This window comes from Erithacus rubecula (assembly GCF_903797595.1).
Source record: "Erithacus rubecula genome assembly, chromosome: 8".
Taxonomy (NCBI): domain Eukaryota; kingdom Metazoa; phylum Chordata; class Aves; order Passeriformes; family Muscicapidae; genus Erithacus; species Erithacus rubecula.
In genome coordinates this window covers 23,505,218-23,525,852 of record NC_136659.1, presented here as the reverse complement: position 1 = coordinate 23,525,852, position 20,635 = coordinate 23,505,218, and the positions used below count along the sequence as shown (strand labels likewise).

General features: G+C 35.6%; 1 protein-coding gene across 5 annotated transcripts in view; it reads right to left on the bottom strand.

The window, feature by feature from the left end:
* Positions 1–20,635, bottom strand: part of MAP3K2 (mitogen-activated protein kinase kinase kinase 2) — a 46,999-nt gene that overhangs the window by 7,350 nt on the left and 19,014 nt on the right. For 3 of the 5 annotated variants that reach the window (XM_079311614.1, XM_079311613.1, XM_079311612.1), the window contains 14 exons: positions 20,503–20,621; positions 18,896–18,936; positions 16,304–16,403; positions 15,377–15,490; positions 14,670–14,769; positions 13,628–13,758; positions 11,498–11,577; positions 9,557–9,624; positions 8,089–8,184; positions 5,367–5,573; positions 4,511–4,659; positions 2,552–2,683; positions 1,280–1,409; positions 67–244 (listed from right to left, as the gene is read on the bottom strand). In XM_079311614.1, the coding sequence (XP_079167740.1) occupies positions 67–244; positions 1,280–1,409; positions 2,552–2,683; positions 4,511–4,659; positions 5,367–5,573; positions 8,089–8,184; positions 9,557–9,624; positions 11,498–11,577; positions 13,628–13,758; positions 14,670–14,769; positions 15,377–15,490; positions 16,304–16,403; positions 18,896–18,936; positions 20,503–20,621 (1,645 nt within the window). Of the gene's footprint in view, positions 1–66; positions 245–1,279; positions 1,410–2,551; positions 2,684–4,510; positions 4,660–5,366; positions 5,574–8,088; positions 8,185–9,556; positions 9,625–11,497; positions 11,578–13,627; positions 13,759–14,669; positions 14,770–15,376; positions 15,491–16,303; positions 16,404–16,805; positions 16,899–18,895; positions 18,937–20,502; positions 20,622–20,635 lie in introns of those variants that run through there. The other 2 variants (XM_079311616.1, XM_079311615.1) reach the window with 2 other exon arrangements.

Sequence of the window (20,635 nt, the reverse complement as noted above, 5' to 3'; positions counted from 1 at the left end):
CAAAAACCTACTCTCTGTTGAAAATGAAATGACATTTTTCAGTAGAGAAGTGTTTTTTTAACATACCAGATGTCTGCTTTTCTGCCATACCCTTCTCCACTAATAACTTCAGGGCTCATCCAGTAGGGAGTTCCTGTGACAGACTTCATTCCTGTACCAGACAGACAGATTGTCTGCAGTCGTTTGCTGGCACCAAAGTCACCGAGTTTCACATTGCCTGCTGAATCCCGCAGAATGTTTGCTCCTGGAAGGAAGGGAACACAGCATTACCTTCATTAAAGACTCAAGGTTTTGGGGTGGGAAACAGTGATACAATTCAACATCAGCCTAAGATTTCAAGCCAGAGAATTTACTTTCTCTGTTCATACCTACAACTCTATTCTGGACTGCAGAAAATAATGAATTGCACACTGGTTTGCATCCTAGGCCTTTTCCAGGAAGGGGCAGACCCTTTGTAAAGTCCTGACAAAATAAGGAATGTGCCATACATTGGAAATGATAAGAAACAGGAAAGGAGTTTCCACACAACTGAAAATACCTGCATAATATTTTAAAGTAAAACCTCAAACTGTGTTAGAGATTTAGTCAAAACAGTTATCTGCACAAGATGTACAAATTGACTATGATATCTCAATTGGCTTAGGAACAAAACACCACTGATACAAAGAAACAGAAAAATGGTGAAAATATTAGGGAATACAACAGCATTGTGTTCAATACACCTATCCTGCACATCACCATCTTTCTACACATTCACATCATACTTTTGCAACACTTGCAAAAAGTGCAAAAAGTAAATGTTTCACTAGGCTTCCTAGCAGCAAAATGCAAGAAGTCTGATCAGGCAAGTCACCTCTGCTGGTCACCTCTTGTACCAGTGAAGTACTAGGTAATTTCTGTATATCTGATAAAACAAAACTCTATAAATTAAAACTTTGGAGTCATGGTGCTTTCCTCTGCACATTCTATTTCTAATGATATCATCCTCCAATATATTTAAAACTATTAATAGTAAAATAAAATTGAAGGAATTTGTCCTGATTGTTTTGCAGATGAAGACTGAAGAAACATTCCCAGAACTCAGCTAGAACATCCCAAAGTTCTTATTTTTCCCTCCCCAGGTTACAACAGTGACAAGACTAAAAGATGGAAAGTGATCACTTTCTGATACCAATCAGTATTTTGGTATTTGATACTTAATTTCATTTTAGTGCTTCACAGAAGATGGGAAAAGGATCAGTAACAAAGAGCACTGAACTGTGCACAGAACTATCATTACCTTTAATATCTCGATGGACAATCATATTACTGTGCAAATAGTGAACTCCTTCCAAAATCTGCCGTGTGTATTTACGAGTCACATTCTCTGTGAGTGCTCCATACGATTTCAATTGGTCTTTGATGGAACCCTATGGAACAGAAGTATAAAGCACTAATACTTCTATAATTCAACTGAAATTCAATTAAATTTATGCCTTAAATGCAGACATTTAAAATTCCAATTCTTCTTGATTTAACCTTAAATCTCGCAAGCAGATGAATAGTTCCAGTCCAATGTACAGAAAGAGAACAGCACCCTCAAACCTTTTGATGGGTAAGTGGTGATACTCAGAATGGACATAACACATGCCTCTTGTGTTAGCTTATACTCAGGAAAAAAAACATTCTCAAGAAAAAACCACCATGTGTTATAGGGTGGTGCTTTAGGTAAAAAAAATAAGAGGTAAGCAAGTCCGAGCTTAAGATTAAATCAAAACTTCTTGGGTTTTTCACAACTATTTTTTGTATAACCTGTCTTTGCCACACAGAGTTACAAACTCCCAAGATGACTTCTGTCACACTGCCCTCCAAATCTCAGAAAAATGCAAGAAGTCCCACAAAACAAGATCCAAAACTCAAAAAAATGAAGAAGCAAACAAAAAACCCACCACCACCAAGAGAACAATGCCCAGACATTGCTTTTCCCCTCTGGACCCTCATAGTAAGAAGACTGCTTTAACTATTCAGAAATACAGAGCCTCTGTATTTATAGGAGCACATTTTATTTAGCTCTGCTGACCCCACTTGGTGAGAAAATGAAAATCTACAGTCTTTTGACCTTATAATATTTCCTAACAAAGAAGAAGAGTAGTTCAGCATACACTAGGTGCCACACAAGAAGCAAGCACCAAGATTATTTTCTGTACACATTTATTCCCACCGCCATCTCAGCTACTTTTTGTTTTCCAGAAATACTTGAAGTGTGGCAAAACCAAACAGTAAAATTCAGGGAGATTTAAGAGTTTACTAATGATAATATTGTCTTTTCAAAGACATTGCCAGGCACCACTTATGCCAAAGTCAAACACAAAGAGCTTTTGTACAAACCACTGTAATTCTGACAACACAAGCAAGCAATGGAGAATACAGAAGCACTTGTCAGCACCCATCTTTGGAGTTTTTAATTTGGACAGTTTAAAATATCTGTGTGCACTTATGCAAAGCTGAATGCATTGGTTCTTGTCACACTGCACACAATCCATGGCTGAAGTGGATGAGCTCTCTTGCTTACCCCAGGCATGTACTCCATGAATATTGAGAGTGTCCTTTCAGGTGGATCTCTCAAGAAGCCATAATACTGAACAATTCTTTCATGCAGCAGATTTTTAAGCAACTGAATCTCACACTCAAGTGCATTTACTTCCTGAAATGACAAAACAGGACAGATTTACCAAACTTGATGTAGTAAAAGTAAGGTTTTGGATTTGAATTTTTTCAAGCAGAGCAGTGTGTACATATTGAAGTGTTATGGAAACTAAGTAGCAAAATACTCCTACTGCTAATGTAAACTTTTTGCACTTTGTAACAATAAAATATCAATGTTAAATTGAAGTAATTAAAAACAGCCCAAAATATGTCTTTTCTGTACATTACCTTTGGGATGATTTGACGGTTTTTTTATGGTTTCTCTTCTCTTGAAGTTATGTTTATTTCAGAGCACAGCAGATAGCAATATGTGCATGAGGTCTGTGACCATTATGCAACATGCCATAAGCCTCCAGTTGGATAAAAAACTACTAACAAAACACAGACCCCTCCCCCCACCATTTTAATTTTTGGAGTGGAATAACTAGCATTAATTTTTAACTTTTCCAGGATTATAGACTATACTTGAAAAATGCCTTTGAGTACCAGTTGATATTGCAATAATGAAATACAACAAAGGAAAGCACTAACAGCTGGTGCTCTCTTGAGCCATCCAAAATACAACACATTTTGCAAACAGGAAGTAAGATATTTTGAAATGGACTGTACAATTAGATGCTGGAAAAATACTAACCCACAAATTCAAACTCAACTAGATCCCAAATTTCACATAGAAGTTTTTCATCAAAACCTGAATTTTTATCTGTCATAGCCTATTAAGGATACCCTCACACTTCTGAGACTAGATAGAAAATAGATTTTTTCTTCTGTACACGGAGGCACATAGTACTACAAAATGCTATGATAAGTGAGCTCACAAAACTGTTGCTTCAGGAGAGATACTACCATATTTTAACATTTCCAAAACATAATGAGTTGTTCTGTTACACATTTTAAAGAAGTAGCAACAACAACTACACTAGGAATCTACAGCACAAATGATTCTTGACTTTTTCTTTGATCCTACACCACAAACATCAGCAACTATAACTGGCAGCCACTCAATTCTTCAATCATGCTTACACCCATTTTTCCCTGGCCTTGCTCCCCACAGTGCAGAATGCAGTCATAATGTAGGGAAAGTAATAATTCTCTTCCCATCCTGTAAAAAGCAGCAAGTATGGTTTGAAAAAATAAGAAATAGTGGATTTGTGCTACTTTTAAACTGTTTATTCTTTTAGCATCCCGTATTTAAAGATGAACAATTTAATTTTACAGAGAGAATAAACTAACAAGGAAACTTCTGCTCTTTAGGGAGAAACACAATGTGTAACAGGAGCTAGTCTTGAGGCACTAAGTTTAAAAGAAAAAAAAACAAAAAATCCCCCTAAACATAGAAATATCCTCCTAAAAAGATGAAAAAATAGGTAAGAATATCAAACTGTCTTCAGAGCAAAACCAATTTGTTTTCAAGAATTTGTTTTCAGGAACACTTATATTAGTACAGCTTTTTCTGCTTATAAATGTAACTTCTTCCAATTCTGGTTAGTATAACTAAATATCTATTTCAGAGCACACTTTGTAACAGATTGTTTAATTTTAGAGACTGAGACTGCACCAAGCAAATTATGCATAAGGATCACAGCATAAGGATCTGTCTGAAAATTAAAAAATCTGATGTAATATTAAAATCAGGTAAGCAGACTAATTATCTATGATACTAACAAAATACAATTCCTAACAAGGACATGGCTTCCTAACACAACATGGTTTAAAACACGTTCAAAACATGCTCATCCTGTTCAAGGAAAGGAATGTGAGTCTGGTCTAGAACACACTAATTCAACAAAAGCCTTCTCCAAGGTTTTTCTTTGGTATCACTTACCTTGCTGGTTTCTGGACTATCAGGATCAAACTGAACTTGTTTAACAGCCAGTTCTCTTCCAGTATCAGCATCGTAACACAGATATACTCTGCCAAATGCACCTTGGCCCAGCAGTTTACCAAGTCTCCAGTTAGTTGGAGCTCGTGGTGCTGAAAATACAAGTATGTTTTGGTTTTCAAATGAGTTTGTTATTCAGCTGATCGAGAAAAACTGGAATACACAGAAAATAATTTTTTAAAAAACTGCTTTTTCAACAACAGAGACTGTGCGTCCTAAACCTCACCATATAAATTATAAAGATTAATAAAACTCCTTATAAGATGGAAAACATGAGCTACTTAAATTTATGCCCAAAATACGTTGTGGTAGAACTTGACATACTTAAAACAACTAGTAATAACCAATCTGAAAAACAGAAAAAGCACATTAAACAAACAACTTTTCTTTAAAAACAAAATAGAGGCATAATTACAAGGTATGAGCTACTGAAGTCATCACAAAATATATTTGCTCCTGAAATCCCACCACAATTATGAAGCAGTACCACTAAAAATGTACAGTTTAAATTAAAACATGACCAACATCTGCAAAAATAAACAGTAACTACAATCTACAAAACCCTTCTCCTAAAGAGTCCAAGAAATCACTTTTACAATGTTTTGTTATCACAGATGTAAATTCCAATTGAAAGTCTACGTAAAGGTTGGCAAGGTAAGCAATGAAAACACTGATGAGAAGTCTTGACCTTTGCCTACTAGAGAGATAAAAACATTTAATGGCATGTGTTTGGATGAGATGCTAGGTTCTGAGTTGAAGAGTAAGTTTGACAGCGGGGCTCACAAAGTGCCACACTCACAGCGGCTGGGTGGGCTGATGTCCATGACTGACAGGGTGGGGTTGTCGATGTCACTGCCCCTCCTCCTCATCCGGCTGTCCTCGTACTCGGGCGTGAAGACGCTGCTCCCGCTGCTGGTGCTCAGCGAGTGCTCGGTGGGACTGAAGCTCACCGGCGATCGGAAGCTGTTCCCCTGAGTCCTTCTGGCTCGTGGAAAAGTTTTTCGACCTTCAATGATATACACAGAATAATGTTACAGATAAAGGAAAAGATACTGCAATGCAATGTAAGCATGCAAATACTTTTTGAATTCTACATCATGCCACAGCAAAGGATAGGACACAATCATCGTGAAATTTACTGGTTTAACTCTCCACCTAGAAAAAAAATAATATTCATCACAGATGTATATAAGGACTAAACAGAATCAAAAACCTGTGTTTGAGAGATGAAAATTGGGACCAAATTCTGGAATTATTCTAAAATATAATCAACATGCTTGAAAAACTTGGAGACCTGTAAGAGGAGAAAAGAAAATGCCCTGCCTCTGCTTTTATTACTCTAATAATGTGCAAATACCAACTTTCTGATATTTAGGAGAACAAAATACACATTTACAATCCTGCAGTGCCCAAGTCAGCTTCTTCCTTCAGTAAACTAGAAATAATTGAATGCAGAGAAAGACTGGCACATGGAATCAATGGGAAAACCACAAAAGTATTTTAGAAATCAAAACACAAGCAATGCAAAATTTGGAGATGGCTACGGAATCAGAATAAAAAAAGAGAGCACCAATCTTCAACATGTTAAATACAACCAGATGACTAACACAATTTATGTTAATCTATTTAGGTAACACAACTATTTTTAGGATAGCATTTCTTAATTAAGTTTCATCCTACAGAACTCAGCAATAACTGAAGGAGTCTCTGATTCCTCTGATTAGGTACTACACTGGAGGAGGAGTTCCCAGAGGACTTAAGAATAACAGATAAAATATCTTTGAAATAGTAGACTTGGACTTATATACTAGTCTGGACAATTTAAATTCCAAGAAAGATATGCAAACAAGTTATTAAGCAGTTTTATTCACCATTGAGAAGATAAAAACATGATAAACCAGTCATAATTGGTTTGTCTCATGTAGCTAATCCAATTTTCCCATTTCAGTGGGACATTCTCACAAGCCAACTCATGAAGTGTTGCAGACCAGCTTACTATGCAGATTATACCCAAGACAGATTCAGAGCAGTTATCAGTTATTTCTCATCAAAGGGAAGATAATTTAAATGAACATGCCCAGCAGTTTATCTTCAGTCCATTTCCATACACTATTTTAATTAATAGTGTACATATAATGGAACTTAACACACTGAAATATTGCAGATGACATTATGTTAAGTGTGGCTGAAAGTCCATTCAAAGATGAAAATGAAAATTCACAGTGGTATTGGAAGTTAGAGATGATTTAAAATCAACAAGATGAAATTCAGTAAGGAAGTACAATATACATACTTAAAGAGAAATCTAATGCAGAAACTACAAAATGAAAAGCAATTGATTGGCCTGAAGTAATGAAGGAAATTATATAGAAAATGTAACTGAAGACTGAAGAGCAGTCAGAATGGTGACCAGAAAGTAAGGTCATTCTACAATATATTAATGTGACTGCTGCACACCAAGATCTGCTTATATCCTGTGTTACACATAAAGTGGCCATGAGAAAAGCCTCAGCTCAGGCAGGAGAAGAAAACCAAGGTGAGAAAACAGGTATGTGTGTGATGTAGTGATAAATAAGGGCAATGACCAATTCTTCACTGTGTTAAAATAGAGTAACTAGTTAGTATTTTCATTTGCAGGAAAATCGTTTTGGGAGACAGAAAGTTAAATTATAAAATAAGCTCTCTTGGAAATTGGCAACATAAAGAGAGTATGTCTTCTGTTGAAGCCAATTTAGACTTTACTTGAAAGTCAGTGTGACAGATATTTGCCTCTTTAAATCTTGCCTTAGAGCGAGGGACTGGACTTTGCAGTGCCTCAGTTTTATATTTATGTGATTTCTGTAACATAATTCCATTTATTGCTGTGCTCATTCCACACTGCAAGTGAAGCCATCTGGTCTTGGGAGACATTTCTTCTTAACACTTCTCAGCTAGCACTTGACACACCCTGAAGTATGAAAATCCTTCAGCTGCTACTCTCTACTTCCTTTAGAAATTTAACACATGTTAAATTTATATTAATGGTCCAAACCAGTTTTATGGACACATTAGCAGGTCCTGCTAGCATTCCAACAATTTCTTTCATCAGCTAATTCTCAGTTTATATCACTGCTCTTAAATTTTATTTACTCTTTTAATCTACAAAACTGTTAACAGGAACTCCACCGCACTTGGGATTTCTTAAAGGAAAACAAGACATGACAAACCGATGCACCCACTTTAGCTAAAAAAGGGTCACAAAGGTCAAAAACTGTATGACTTGTGTGTGGCCAAAGACAGCAAACATTTCTACAGTTGTGCATATGAGTCAGGAATTCTGTAATCCATAACTTTATCAGAGATAAAACTGCTCAGAGGTTCTATCAGTCATTAGAAGCATTAGAAACAGGTGAGTTTGGGGAAAGAATTTAAGCTTTCAACTTCTTCATTATTTCAATTTCTTCAATATTTTCATTTAATTTCATTGAGATCTTACAATTTTACAAAGGTATTAATAAAATTGCAGCAGTGTTCATACTTACCATCATTGTAGTCTTGTTGATGATACGAAATATGATATCTTCTGGGATAAGTCCCCCCCTTTCCAAATTTCTCAAATATTGGGATATCATACTCTACTAGAAAATAAAAGGATTCATTTCAAAATTTAAAATGTGACAATCTGTTAAGCACTCTAGAATTCTAAAAAGAAAAACTCACCATCATACATTTACCTGGATAAAGCTTCAAAATCAAAATATGTAATAGACTGAAAAAACACAAAACTCTCGATTTACTGTAAACTAATTACTGCTCAACAGCAAAGTTTTGTAGTGAGATATGACTGAGAAGACATTTCAGAACACTTTTAAGGTTACCCACTGCACTTTGTAACCTGAACCCTGCACAACAGTTTGGACTTGTGCCAGAGTATTGTATGAAAACACATTACTGGTGATGACTAATTTATAGGCACAGCACACAGCTCTCCATCCTTTCACTTTGCAGTGCTTTCAATCACAGAAGTCATGAGCACTTCAAAGTGATTCTTATTTCATATAGAAAAAAACAAAGGCTCTCCATGTACTGGTTTTGACTGGAATAGAGTTAATTATCTCCATAGTAGCTCTTATGGTGCTACATTATGGATCTTTGGTCAGAACATTGTTGATAACATATTTTAGTTATTGCTGAAGCACATTTACACAGAATCAAGGAGGTTTTTTGCTTCACACACTGCCTGCCAGCTGGTAGAGTGGGCTGGGAGGCACAAGAAGTTGGGAAGGAAAACACCTGGGACAACTGGCCCCAACTGACTCAAGGGATGTCCCATACTATCTGAGATTTTGCTCTGAAACAACAGCTGGGAGAAAGACAGAGGAAGGGAGGACAGTCATAGTGATGGCATTGTTCCCAGGTCACCACTAGGAGTGATGAAGCCCTGCTTCCCTGAAATGGCTCACCACCTGCCTGCTGATGGGAAGGGATAAATGAAATCATTGTTTTGTTTCACTTGTATGTGCAGCTTTCACTGTACTAATAAACTGCCTTTATTTTCACTCATGAGTTTTCTTACTTTTCCCCTTGGATTCTCTCCCCAGTCTCACATTGGAGAATGAGTGAGCAGTGTGGGGCTTAGCTGCCTATTGGAATTAAACCACACCACCTTCAAATTAAGTAAATTAACCACAGTTACACACCAACTTAGACACAGATAATACAGTCCAATTCAACTAAGTGTTGCATGCTCCTATGCACTGCAACATTTGTTATTTTTACAGACACTTATACTGCACCCACTAGGAGTGGTGTCACACACAATAATCTGGAAGAAATGTGAAATTTCTTGCATTTCCATGGTATCTTTCACTGTGTGCATTTGGTGTTGCTTTGCTTTTTCCTAACATATTGTTTGTGTAATACAATACTTCTCCAATGCAAACAACTCTTCTAAGTCCTATTATTTGCAAGGGGAGCTAGTTCTGGAAAGCTCCAGTAATTTTTGCCTACCTGAGAATTCCTGATGATTATCTGGGTAGCTCTGTGCTCTTGGCATCCGAGACTTGGGATAGTTGTCCCTGGAATTGTAAAAATACACAGAATCTAAAAACTACTGTTAATCTAGACTTAAGCTTACTGTCCTCTTACTGATGAAAAACCACTGCTATACCGGTTGCTGCACTGGTTTACAAACGTGGAACTCAATTCTGAAACCCAATTCTAGTAGGTAACTGTAACAATTGAGGATCAGTAACAATGAAAAAGCTTGCTTATTGAGTTTAATGTAGGTAAGAAAGCAACAGATTCTGTTAATGAGCAATGATATTAGTAAAAACATGAATTATCACAAGTAGAGCCACAAAGGAACACTGTTATGTTTAACACCTTTATGGCTAAACACAAAGGTTTACAGACTGGCAAAATCGGTTATACAGACTACAAAAACTCATGAGGAAATTTAACCAAAGAAATGTACAACCTTTTAATGAGGAAAAAACATTTCCAGTTCTCTCCATGAAAGTCATAGGATTAAGAGAGTGATTTTATTGAGTTATAGAATGATGAAGAATTTTTTGGTTCTTACATGATCACATTGTTTCTTACCTACAGTTGGTATGTAACTCCCAGCCACCAAAAGGAATGGATGGGATTGCCAGTCAGAGCAATCGATAACAGTTTATTTCCATAAACATACCAAAACAGTGTCCTCCTTTTTCTGGTAAGAATTTCTCTAATGGGTAACAGAAGCTAAATGGAGACACAAAACCTACATCTTTGTAGGAAATATTTAAATGAAAAAAAAAAAAAAAAAAGGAAAACAAACTAAGTAGAGGTGACAAATTAAGTAAATAAAAACAACAAAAAGAAGTTTTGACAAAGAAATATGAGTTGTATTAAATTTGCTTTGTTTCTGTTTCTTCCACTCACACTCCTATCCCACAAAAACTCCTAAATTTGGCAATTAGGCAAAATTTCTCTTCTATGGAGCTACATCAAACACTGTGTATGTATAACCTACTACACTAAAATCACAAAATACTTTTCACTTCTATTGTCTTCTTTCTTGTGAAATGCAGGCTTATTAAACTCAAAACTGTATTTGTTAGACCAAATCTATTTGTGTCCTCAAACCACATATTCTCAAATGAAATAGTACTGTTGAATAATACAGCTCCAATTGCCACAGGCAGTAACCTCTAGCTCTTCAAATAAATAAAATATTTTATTAGCAGTTTTATTTGTTCCGCAGTTTGAAAAGAACAAAGAGCAAATCTGCACATTAAACCCAAGGTTATTTGCCTGACCACCATAAACCAAACAGGAATATGTTCTGCTTGACTTGGCTGGTGGACAGTGAGCCCCCAAAACATAGGAGCCTCCTCAGAGGAGGATCCAAAAAGACCTCCCACAGCACACACTGCCTCTTGCTGAGTGGTGGGCTTTAACAAAGAAAAATAAATTGAAAGTTTGCAACAGGAACAAGGGGAGAGGAACAGACAGTAATAGCAAAGGAAAGGATGGCATTGCCTGTTGAAGCCTGTAAATGATTCTACCCTCCTTCTTGAATTGCTTTGGCAAAGCAAAGCCTACTTCACATGGCAGTGCCTAAGAACTGTAAATTTGCTGGAGTGGCTCACTCCCAGGGAATATACACCACAACCACATATATGAAAGATCTAGCAACATTTAGTACAAACCTTCAGTACATTTTTGTAGGACCTTAAATCTGAATTTTTGTGTTTAAATACAAATTATTTTTAAAAAAGCGCTACAGTATTTTCCATGTATTAATAAGCAATTAAGGTACAATATGCTTTTACAAACATTCTATAATTTACAAAGGAATTTCCGGAAGTACTGTCACTTGAGAGGAGTTGCATTTTACAACTGAGACATTATGCAATTTAATAAAGATAAACAATTAAAGTAATGGATGTAAATAATTTTTACCCATCTAACGGGCTGTCAAGCGAGGGACAGCTTCCTGAGCCAGAGTTTTCAGGACTGCTCAAAGACAGTGGATCCAGCATCTAATAAATAACAAACAGAGGAAGATCAACAAGTTCAAGGAGGTTTCCCTCATTCTTTTTTCAAAACAGTTAAGGATTTTGCTATAAAACAGTTAATAAGAAACAAATCCAAATCAGATAAGAACTGGTAAAAACAGACTGGAAAGCTCTTCTGTTGCCTTAAAATGAGCTCCTTCCTAAAATGAAGTTTGTTTTGGTATATTGCGTAACGTCAATTATTTTATATGAATGGGACACCAGTATTTTGCTGTAAATTAAGCAGTTACCTTTCCAATTTTTATGGTCTGTGCTGCATCTTAAAGGTCCTGGGCACCTACTTTGCCATATATCAATCAAGGACTTATTAAAGAAATAGTGTCCAGAAAGTGAGTTCGCCCTCTGCAAACTCAAACATTTACATTAAAACTGTATTAGGGAGGACAACATTTACCACAGGTTCAGCATTTTTATTCCCCTTGTCTCATGCTGAACCACATTGATTACCTCTCTAACCCAATGCAATATGGCCCTGCTGGCAGCCCATGGGCTTTATCCAACCCCTCATCTCTTACAGAAAGTGTGGGGGCTGCTGTCAGAGTGCAAAGAGCTGTGCTCAGGCAGATCAACAGCAAAGCAGAGCAAAACCCTCCACTTCCAAATCCCCTTCTTGTCATTGTTGGGCAGGCTGTGACACATAAAGGCAGCATGGCCAACACTTGCCAAGGTGACGTGGCAATGGGGGGGGGGTGGGGGGAGCAAACAGGATTTGTGAGCCCACCACCTCAAACTGGCCCTTGAGGCTGCTTTGGTTGAACTAACCTGGCTTCTTATGAAAGTAAAATTCATTAATTTATACCTGCTGACAGCTCACACAGCGATGCATGCACAACAGGTTATATATTTCTGGAATACTTAGGAGTGAAGGGACATCCCAGGCTTCATGGATCATCTGTCTGTCTGACCAGTCAGTGACCAGAATTACTTTGCCCAGGCCAAAAGTAACTATTTCACTGGAATGAAACCAGAGCTGGGCTGGATCTGACCACATGGCTATGATAATGAATAGCCCTGGTCTGGAAAGTAGGAGATTCAGTCTCTATTCTCAGCTCAGTCATTAAAATTGTGCAATAAATTGCCCTATCCCTTTGCCTTTATTTTATCATCTGTCTCTCATTTAGTCAGCTCATAAAAACCGTTGCCTCTTGCCATTTGTAAATACACTGCCAATGTCAACAACAACTTGAACTGATTTGTGTATGCAGCGTTATTTTTCTTTCCTCCTTGAAACATCTCTTTTTCCATTGCCAATTCTGTGAACAGTTACATTCCTCCTTCTTTCCTGGTGTTTTGAAGGGCAATTTTTATATTCAGAGAGCTGGATTTTTATTTTTGCTAAGTGTGCTGATATCCTGCACAAATGCAGGTGAATAATAAGAAAATAAAAACAACATACATTTGTGATCTTTACACACAAAAAAAAGTGAATTTGGGAAGTGTTTCAGAGCTTATTTATGTCAGGCCTACAGCCATCCCTTTGCCTCTGCCCCAAGACAGTATCTACCACAGAGAATCACAGAATATTCTGAGTTGGAAAGAACCCCACAGGGATCATTGAGTCCAACCCTTAAACATCAACTGAGTCCAAATAATTCTGTCAGATCCAAAATCTTTCTTAAAATCTCCTTTTAATTACCTGGAAAAGTTGTAAACCTGGTCTTGCATACATATCATTCTGAGTAAAATAAAGGGGATTGTGCTTTCTAATGTTGACATCTCTGCTGTTATTTCTATCTATCAATCACTATCTTACTCAACTATCATGGCAATTAAGAATATAATCTTTCTCTTTGTAACAGCATATTTAAAAAATTGAAGAGACAGAGGAAAAAAACCCAACCAGGTTCTGCAAGACTGAACAGCACAATTATTTCAATGTTATGTCACCAACTAAGTTTTATAGTTATCATCAATTTTTTTGCTGTTCTTTCTAATAATTCCAGACCCTTCTTGAACAGCAGTATTTAATAAAGAAACTTAACAAAACCTTTCATTTCAATAATCACAGACATACCTGATCCATACTTTCTGGAATGAATTCACCCTCACTGTTGATACTGGTGAAGGACCCATTTCGAGCCACCTGATGCAGCTCATCTGGAATGTATCCTGGGGGAGGTGAACTCCTATCACGAGTATTAGAACCTTTTGAAAGAAAAGGGTCAGTCAGAGTCTCTCCACTAACTCAGAATTCAAGGGCTTCATTCAAAGGTTTCACAGGCACTGAGCCTGCCTGGATCAACTTCTTGCTTTAGGAAACCCCCAAATGCAATACAAGATTTAAGTATAGCACTTAAAATCTGCAATTCAGAAATTACAAAAAATTTGGGGCAGAGTTGTTTCAATGACATTAAAGAGAATTTTCATTATACAGGAACAGAAATATAATTTGCCCACACATCTAAATGGGTAAATTCCTTCTTTTGAACAAAATCAAAATCCAAACCCTTCTACCCATGTCAACTAATCCTTTCCAACTCTGGAGAATTTCAGCTTTTCTAAGTTGAATACTAAGTCTGTAAGAACATAAACACATATAGTCATAATAAATGCATAATAATTTAATTAAATTGTCTGGGAAATTATTCATTATGCTCTCTAGCTTCATAATTAAATTTGGAAGTTAACATCATCCAACTTAAAAACATGAATAAGCAAAAAGGTTACATCAATCCCAACACCAGCATCTTAAACAGATGATCACACAGAAAAAAAATATGGGGGTCCTAAACTGAGCAAGAAAACACATTGCATAAGCAGATTTTCCAGTAGCTAATTCCTGTATCAGAAAATAGAGTACTAACATCAGCTTTTCAGGTTACCCTGAAATAACTCTACATACATTTATTTACTTGTGGGGTTTTTTGACAATTTTCTGTGTTACATATATTTAAAACACTTTAGTCGTAATATTCAAAATCCACACCCCCAAATGCAAATTCTATAGTAATCATTTATGAGTAAAAGAGACAGTCTGTGTTGAGAGCAACATTTTCATGAAGAGACTACAACAAAAGACATTTTTGCAAATAAAGCTATTGAAATGTGCAACTTACCTATTACAGACAGTCGCCTTTTTCTGTCTGTCACACCAAACACTGTATTATCTAAATCTTCCAGTGAGGGCAAGGGTTCCACGTTATTTACACTGGGTGACTGAAAATGCATAAGTATTACAACCTGCAGTAATTACTTTACATTCCTGACACTGAAAATACTTTGTAAACTTTATAGGCTTTGTGCAGGACATTCCATTTTTTAAGCAGTCAAAAAAGCAGCTTGCCAATTTACATCCCAATTCATCTATATTAGTAGCTCACTCATAGTCTTTAAAATTAATTTTCAATATGCACCAGTATACAAATCCTGTGAGTATCAATGCCATGATTTGTTAAATAATACTAAAATATCTCAGCATTTAGTCTATAGACCACTAGTTTTTGCTACAACAAATACTGAACTTTCCACACATGACTTAAAGAACAGTTTCAAGTAACTACCATTACTTAAATTCTGTATGCTTTTTTTATCTCATTCTACTAAGGCTCACTTTTCTACCACTGTAGGAAAGACAAACAAAAAGACAGGAACAGGATCTAGGAAAGAGTTAAAACTGAGCACAAAAGGCTAATGGATGCTTAAAGTGAAAAGAAGATGCAATCAGTATTATATTCAATTGGGAAAATGCCATCTTTAACAAAAGATACAAATTTTACTTCATTATGAAAACTGAGGATAAAGACATTTAGCTGTCTACTCATACCTGTGTATTTCCATGTATTACAAGCAGTATCTTGAGACTCTTCATATGTACACTACGATCAAGTAGTTCAACAGCTTTGTCCAGGTCATCTTGTGTGGTTAGTGGAATTACAAGCTACAAAAAAAGGGGCAGAGGGAAAAAGAGTCTTAAACAGGACACAAGAAAGAAATGAGGAATTCAAGTGCACAGGAACAAAGAGAACCTTTCCTTTTATAGCAAACAACTTAAAAACAAACCTTGTTAAATGATTCCTTAAGTACGTACTAAAAAGTCTGGTGCTCAATCTTAACTCTTCCTTCAGATTTCTCTACTAAGTGGAATAAGTCTTCACAAGAAGCAACCATTTTGCATATATAGAACTTAAATATCTGAAAGTTTCAGCAAAATTGGTACAATTGGGTTAATGTCTAAATTAATACGAGTCTATAAGATAAAAATAAGTCCAATTTCATAAAGTATAAAGCAGATTTTTCCATCTCAAATATTACAAATATACTTGTTTAAAGTTTCATCACTAACAATTTCTCCACTGAAAAACAGCATTTGTTAAGGAGGATGTGAATAATGTGCAACAACTCTAGGCCTCACTAGAATCTTATTTGGATCTAATTAACTAGAATTAACTTGGCATACATGTATCTTCAAAAAAGAAAACAGCACTGTGGCATATCAGGAAGACAATTTATCCATTCCTCAACAAGTCAGAGGCATCATTATGATATAACTCTACTCATGAAGCATCCTGCCTATCCTAATTTGCAAAAGACTTACATTTTTGAGAAAACATATTAGAACATATTAGAAACCTGGGGTTTTGCCACAGGAGTAAGTTTGTCACAGAAGTGTTTCCTACTCCTTACAAGAGCAAATTTCAGCCTTAAAACGATCAATGTCCAAGGCAAGAACTTAGAGGACACAGAATATTACCTCATTATTGCTGTAATGTAAATCCATAGTCTGTCCAAAAGCAACTTTAGCTTTAGCTGCAAGATCTTCAAGTTTAACAGGCCTTGGTAATTGCAGGATTCTGAAACACAATTTAAGTTATAAAGAATTTCTGTCCATTACTTATGAAAATCTGGCAGCTCACTACTTAAGAACTACCTCAAAACTAAATTTACTACTAAAAAGATGGTAAGAGGCTATAATTTATTCCCTGTCCTTCATATTTTGAGACTTTGAAAAAAGAAAGAAAAGCAGTGAAAAATCTAAAAGGGATAACCAGATACAGAATTAGATTTCATTGTAACTGTTTTACTTGCTTAATGCTTTGCAAGCCTCCATTTCAGAGGAAAATTCTTACAAACTTCTACATTTTTCCACTTTAGAAAACTAAGACAATGGAGTACCATAGGCTGACAAGCATAAGCATCAGAAAGAAATTACTCCTGTAGTCCCCATTTTTTGGAAATCCAAAAAACTATCTTACCTGAGGAAGGTAACTAAATGTCACCATCTTTACCATAATGAACTACACACTCAAACTGCCCAGTCCATCACTAACTGTGCTTCAAGTGTGCTCCTGTAAGAATGGTGCAGTTGTAGGTCAACAACTTAGATTTTCTTTTAACTCTATGTCCTATCAAACCAATTAGCCCAAACTACCTATAACTAACCTTTTACTATAGAAAACCATTTTGAGATACCATACCATTAAACAAAAAAGAGTTTTTATTATTAATAGCTTTAGCAATTAAGCTATTAAGGTACATTCAATTCACACTCAACAAAGAAAGAGCACTGAAATTCTGTGAAATAGAAAAGTTAGCAAAGGGTACCTGTCCCTTTCATGAGTAGTTCAGTTAGTAGTATAGTGGTTTGGGCAAAAATTTCTCTCACTGAGGTTAGGCTAGAAACCACACCACTTCCAATTAAGAATTATTTTTTAAAAAATAAAATCAAATATATATATATATATATATATATATATACATACATATATATATATATATATATATAAAACCAAACAAACTAGCCCCCCAAAAAAACAACAAACACCAGCTCTCACTGTAGTTTACAATTTGGGCAGCAAGCCTGCAACTCTACCCATCACACTACAGACTCCTTGGAACACAGTGCCACATTCACCACTGAAAACGAGTCTGGAATCACTTCTCTTTTTCACTTCCCTTTTTAAAAACCAGTGAGAAAGCAATTGCATAATTTTTTTTCTACATGATTTCTTGTCTTGATCATTAGAGCTACATTCTCAGGCAAAGAAGTATTATAACTCATGCTGAATAATGGGGACACTTGGTACAGTTCATAACAGAGCTAGGCCATGAGCATAAAAACTTGGAAAGGTATCTTTCCACACACTTACTTTATGCTCATATTAATATTGAGCTTGTTAACATAGTCCACTGTGAAAGTCAAATACAATGAACTGCAAAATGCACCATCTGTGCAGACTGGCAGCTAGTAAACATTTCTGTTTTAAATTCACGCCTCCTCTTATTTCATAAGAAATTGTTAGGTGGATGAGACCTCGATTCTCAAAACCTTCGAAAAGCCTTATTCCCTCAAATTACTTAGAGAACTCAACCATTACTGATGCACTTTGACATGTGATGTTCAGAGAAGTGATAGGAAGAAGCTGAAGAATTCTGATACTCAGGGAACACTGTTTTTTTACAGTTCCATGTGAAGAGAGGGTACATACTATAATCAGCGTGGATACACACTCAACTGTTGCACGCCACACTAAGGGCTGCCCAGAACTAGTACAGGTTTTAATGCAGCTAATTTTACTTAGAGAATTTACTATATCTCTTGAGAAATAGCACACTCAGGATATTACTTCCTTTTTCTGTAAGTATTTTCAAAGACCTTATTCTATAATACTTTCTCTGTAGAATGAAATTTGATATTTTGCAAAAGGCAAAATGAATTGTCAATAGAACAGTTCTGCATGGAATTACACATGAAATTCTGTAAAAGCTTTTGAGCAGCCACCAGAAAAGAGATTATACAGAGACAGATGTTTGTATACTTTAAGCAGGTGCATCACCCACCTCTCATAAACAAAATGTAAATTAATTTTAACTGATTCAGTGGAAACAATCTGAGTCTAATAAATTTGCCAGTTGTCAGACTGGCACCCCTGAAGTACAATCCAACCTCTTCCTCTGGGTACTACAGTAACAATAAATTATCACACATTTATTACACAACACAATGAAGGACAAAAATTTATTTTCTGGTCTATTCAAACTTGAGATCTATTTTAATGACTTAAGTAACTATTCAAGGCTACAAACATCTATCTGAGGGTAACTAAATAAAGGACACCACATAGTACATAGTAACAGTATGACATTTAGGTGCTTATGCATATTCAGAACCCATATTTTAAACAGTTAATTCTCTCTAAATTGTGCTAATATAAAAATTAAGTTTAAACTCAAAACAAAAAAAAAAAAAACTTAGAGATCTGAACACTTCAAACCATTAATTTGAAACTCTATTACAGGAGCACTACAAAATTCTATAAACAAAGAGACAAGAATATTTCCTTACCTTTTTTCACCTCGATGTTCAAATTTGACTCTAACATCGTTCTGTAAGAAAAGAGATAAAGGAAGCACTATAAGTTTGTTATTACCTCTTTTGATGAAGCCTATGAACTCCCATTCAATACTCCAACACTAGAACCGAATTCCATATTAATTATCTGTCCTTCCCAATATATCAAGTATTTTAACAAGCTACTTCTGCTGAGGTACATGATAGAGGCTTAAAGAGTTAAGGAACAAAAAGTGTTAAAAATTACTTGAAGTGCTAAAATACAAAAACTTATTCTGAATTACAGTGAATGCTTCTGTAAATAAACATATTCTTTTCTATCAATACATGTTAAAATTGTAACAGATTTATGAGTTCAAATTTAATGTGGAACTGGTTACCAAAGAATTCTCTATCCTGAATAGGCAGATAGATTTATCAGTAACATATTTGTAAGTACACTTTGCAGCTGAGTGTTCCAGCCAAAGAAACATATCTTGTTTCACAAGCATTACCATAGAAACCCACACATGTAATTAAACCAGCAGTCACACGACACATTACCCAATAATCATCTCTGTATATATTTGCAGTTACATGGAAATACCACTGCTTTACAAAATCATAATTTTATGAATCAAATTGTATTAGCACAATTGCAGGAAAAACAATAATGCATTCAACTACAAAGTTTATCCAAGTAACAGTGTTTCATTTTCCAAAAGAACTGATTCTGAAGTTATTTCTTTCAAAATCCACAAATTGAAAGAGTGATAAACATAATTTCTTCTAACTTTCTAAACACAGACTATACTCAAATAATTTTGGATTATATGTGATATTACCACATTGTCTGAAGTCACAGCTCAGATGTGAGTTTCATGACAGTAGAAAAGCACCACTGTATTACACACTGAACTCTCACAACTTTTAAAGCACATAATGAAAATTATGTAGACATTCAGTTTTGACAGTTTAAGACCCAAATATATCCAAATATTTTGATTTTTAAAAGGTTAAAATAAGCACAAACTGAAGTTTATTGAACTGTAAATTAAAGACCAAATCAAATAAACATACAGTTAACTCAATTTGGGTAGAAATCCACATCCTCTCCTAATCTGTCCATATAGCAGTTCAAACCCATTAACTAAGATGTACTACTTTTCTATTTGTGTTCAATAAAAAATGCAATTGGAAAGAATTCTTATTTCCAGCACATGAACAAGAAATTGAGACCAAAGATGCAGTGAAAGAGTTTAAACATATTTCTGCCATTGTACTGAAGTTCTTTGGTATGATATAGGTGATAACTGGGTAATCTACTAAACCTATAAAATTATTCTTTGGTATTTTAAAATAGTATAGTTCCAATATAATAATAATGCTAATAACAAATATAAAATCACTTTACATATGGTGCAAATACACTACAATCTGCTCTGAAATGCCACCATTTCATTTTGCTGCTAATGTAAAAATATGAACAAAGAAAATGGCAGCAGACGTGGGAGTCTAATAGCTCATTCTGGTATGCTCACTGGTCTGGCAAGAAAAATAATTACAGAAGTCACAGCAGGATATGTCATGTTCAGTACATTAGTGAGGATATTGAAGATTACCTGTTTTTTAGGTGAAGATGACTTTGGTTTTCCTGTTTCTTGCTGGGGCAATACAGGACGACTGGCCTTATGAAGCACAGCCAAATCCTGCATGATTGAATTCAAAGCTTGCTGCTCATCTGCTCAGAGAAAA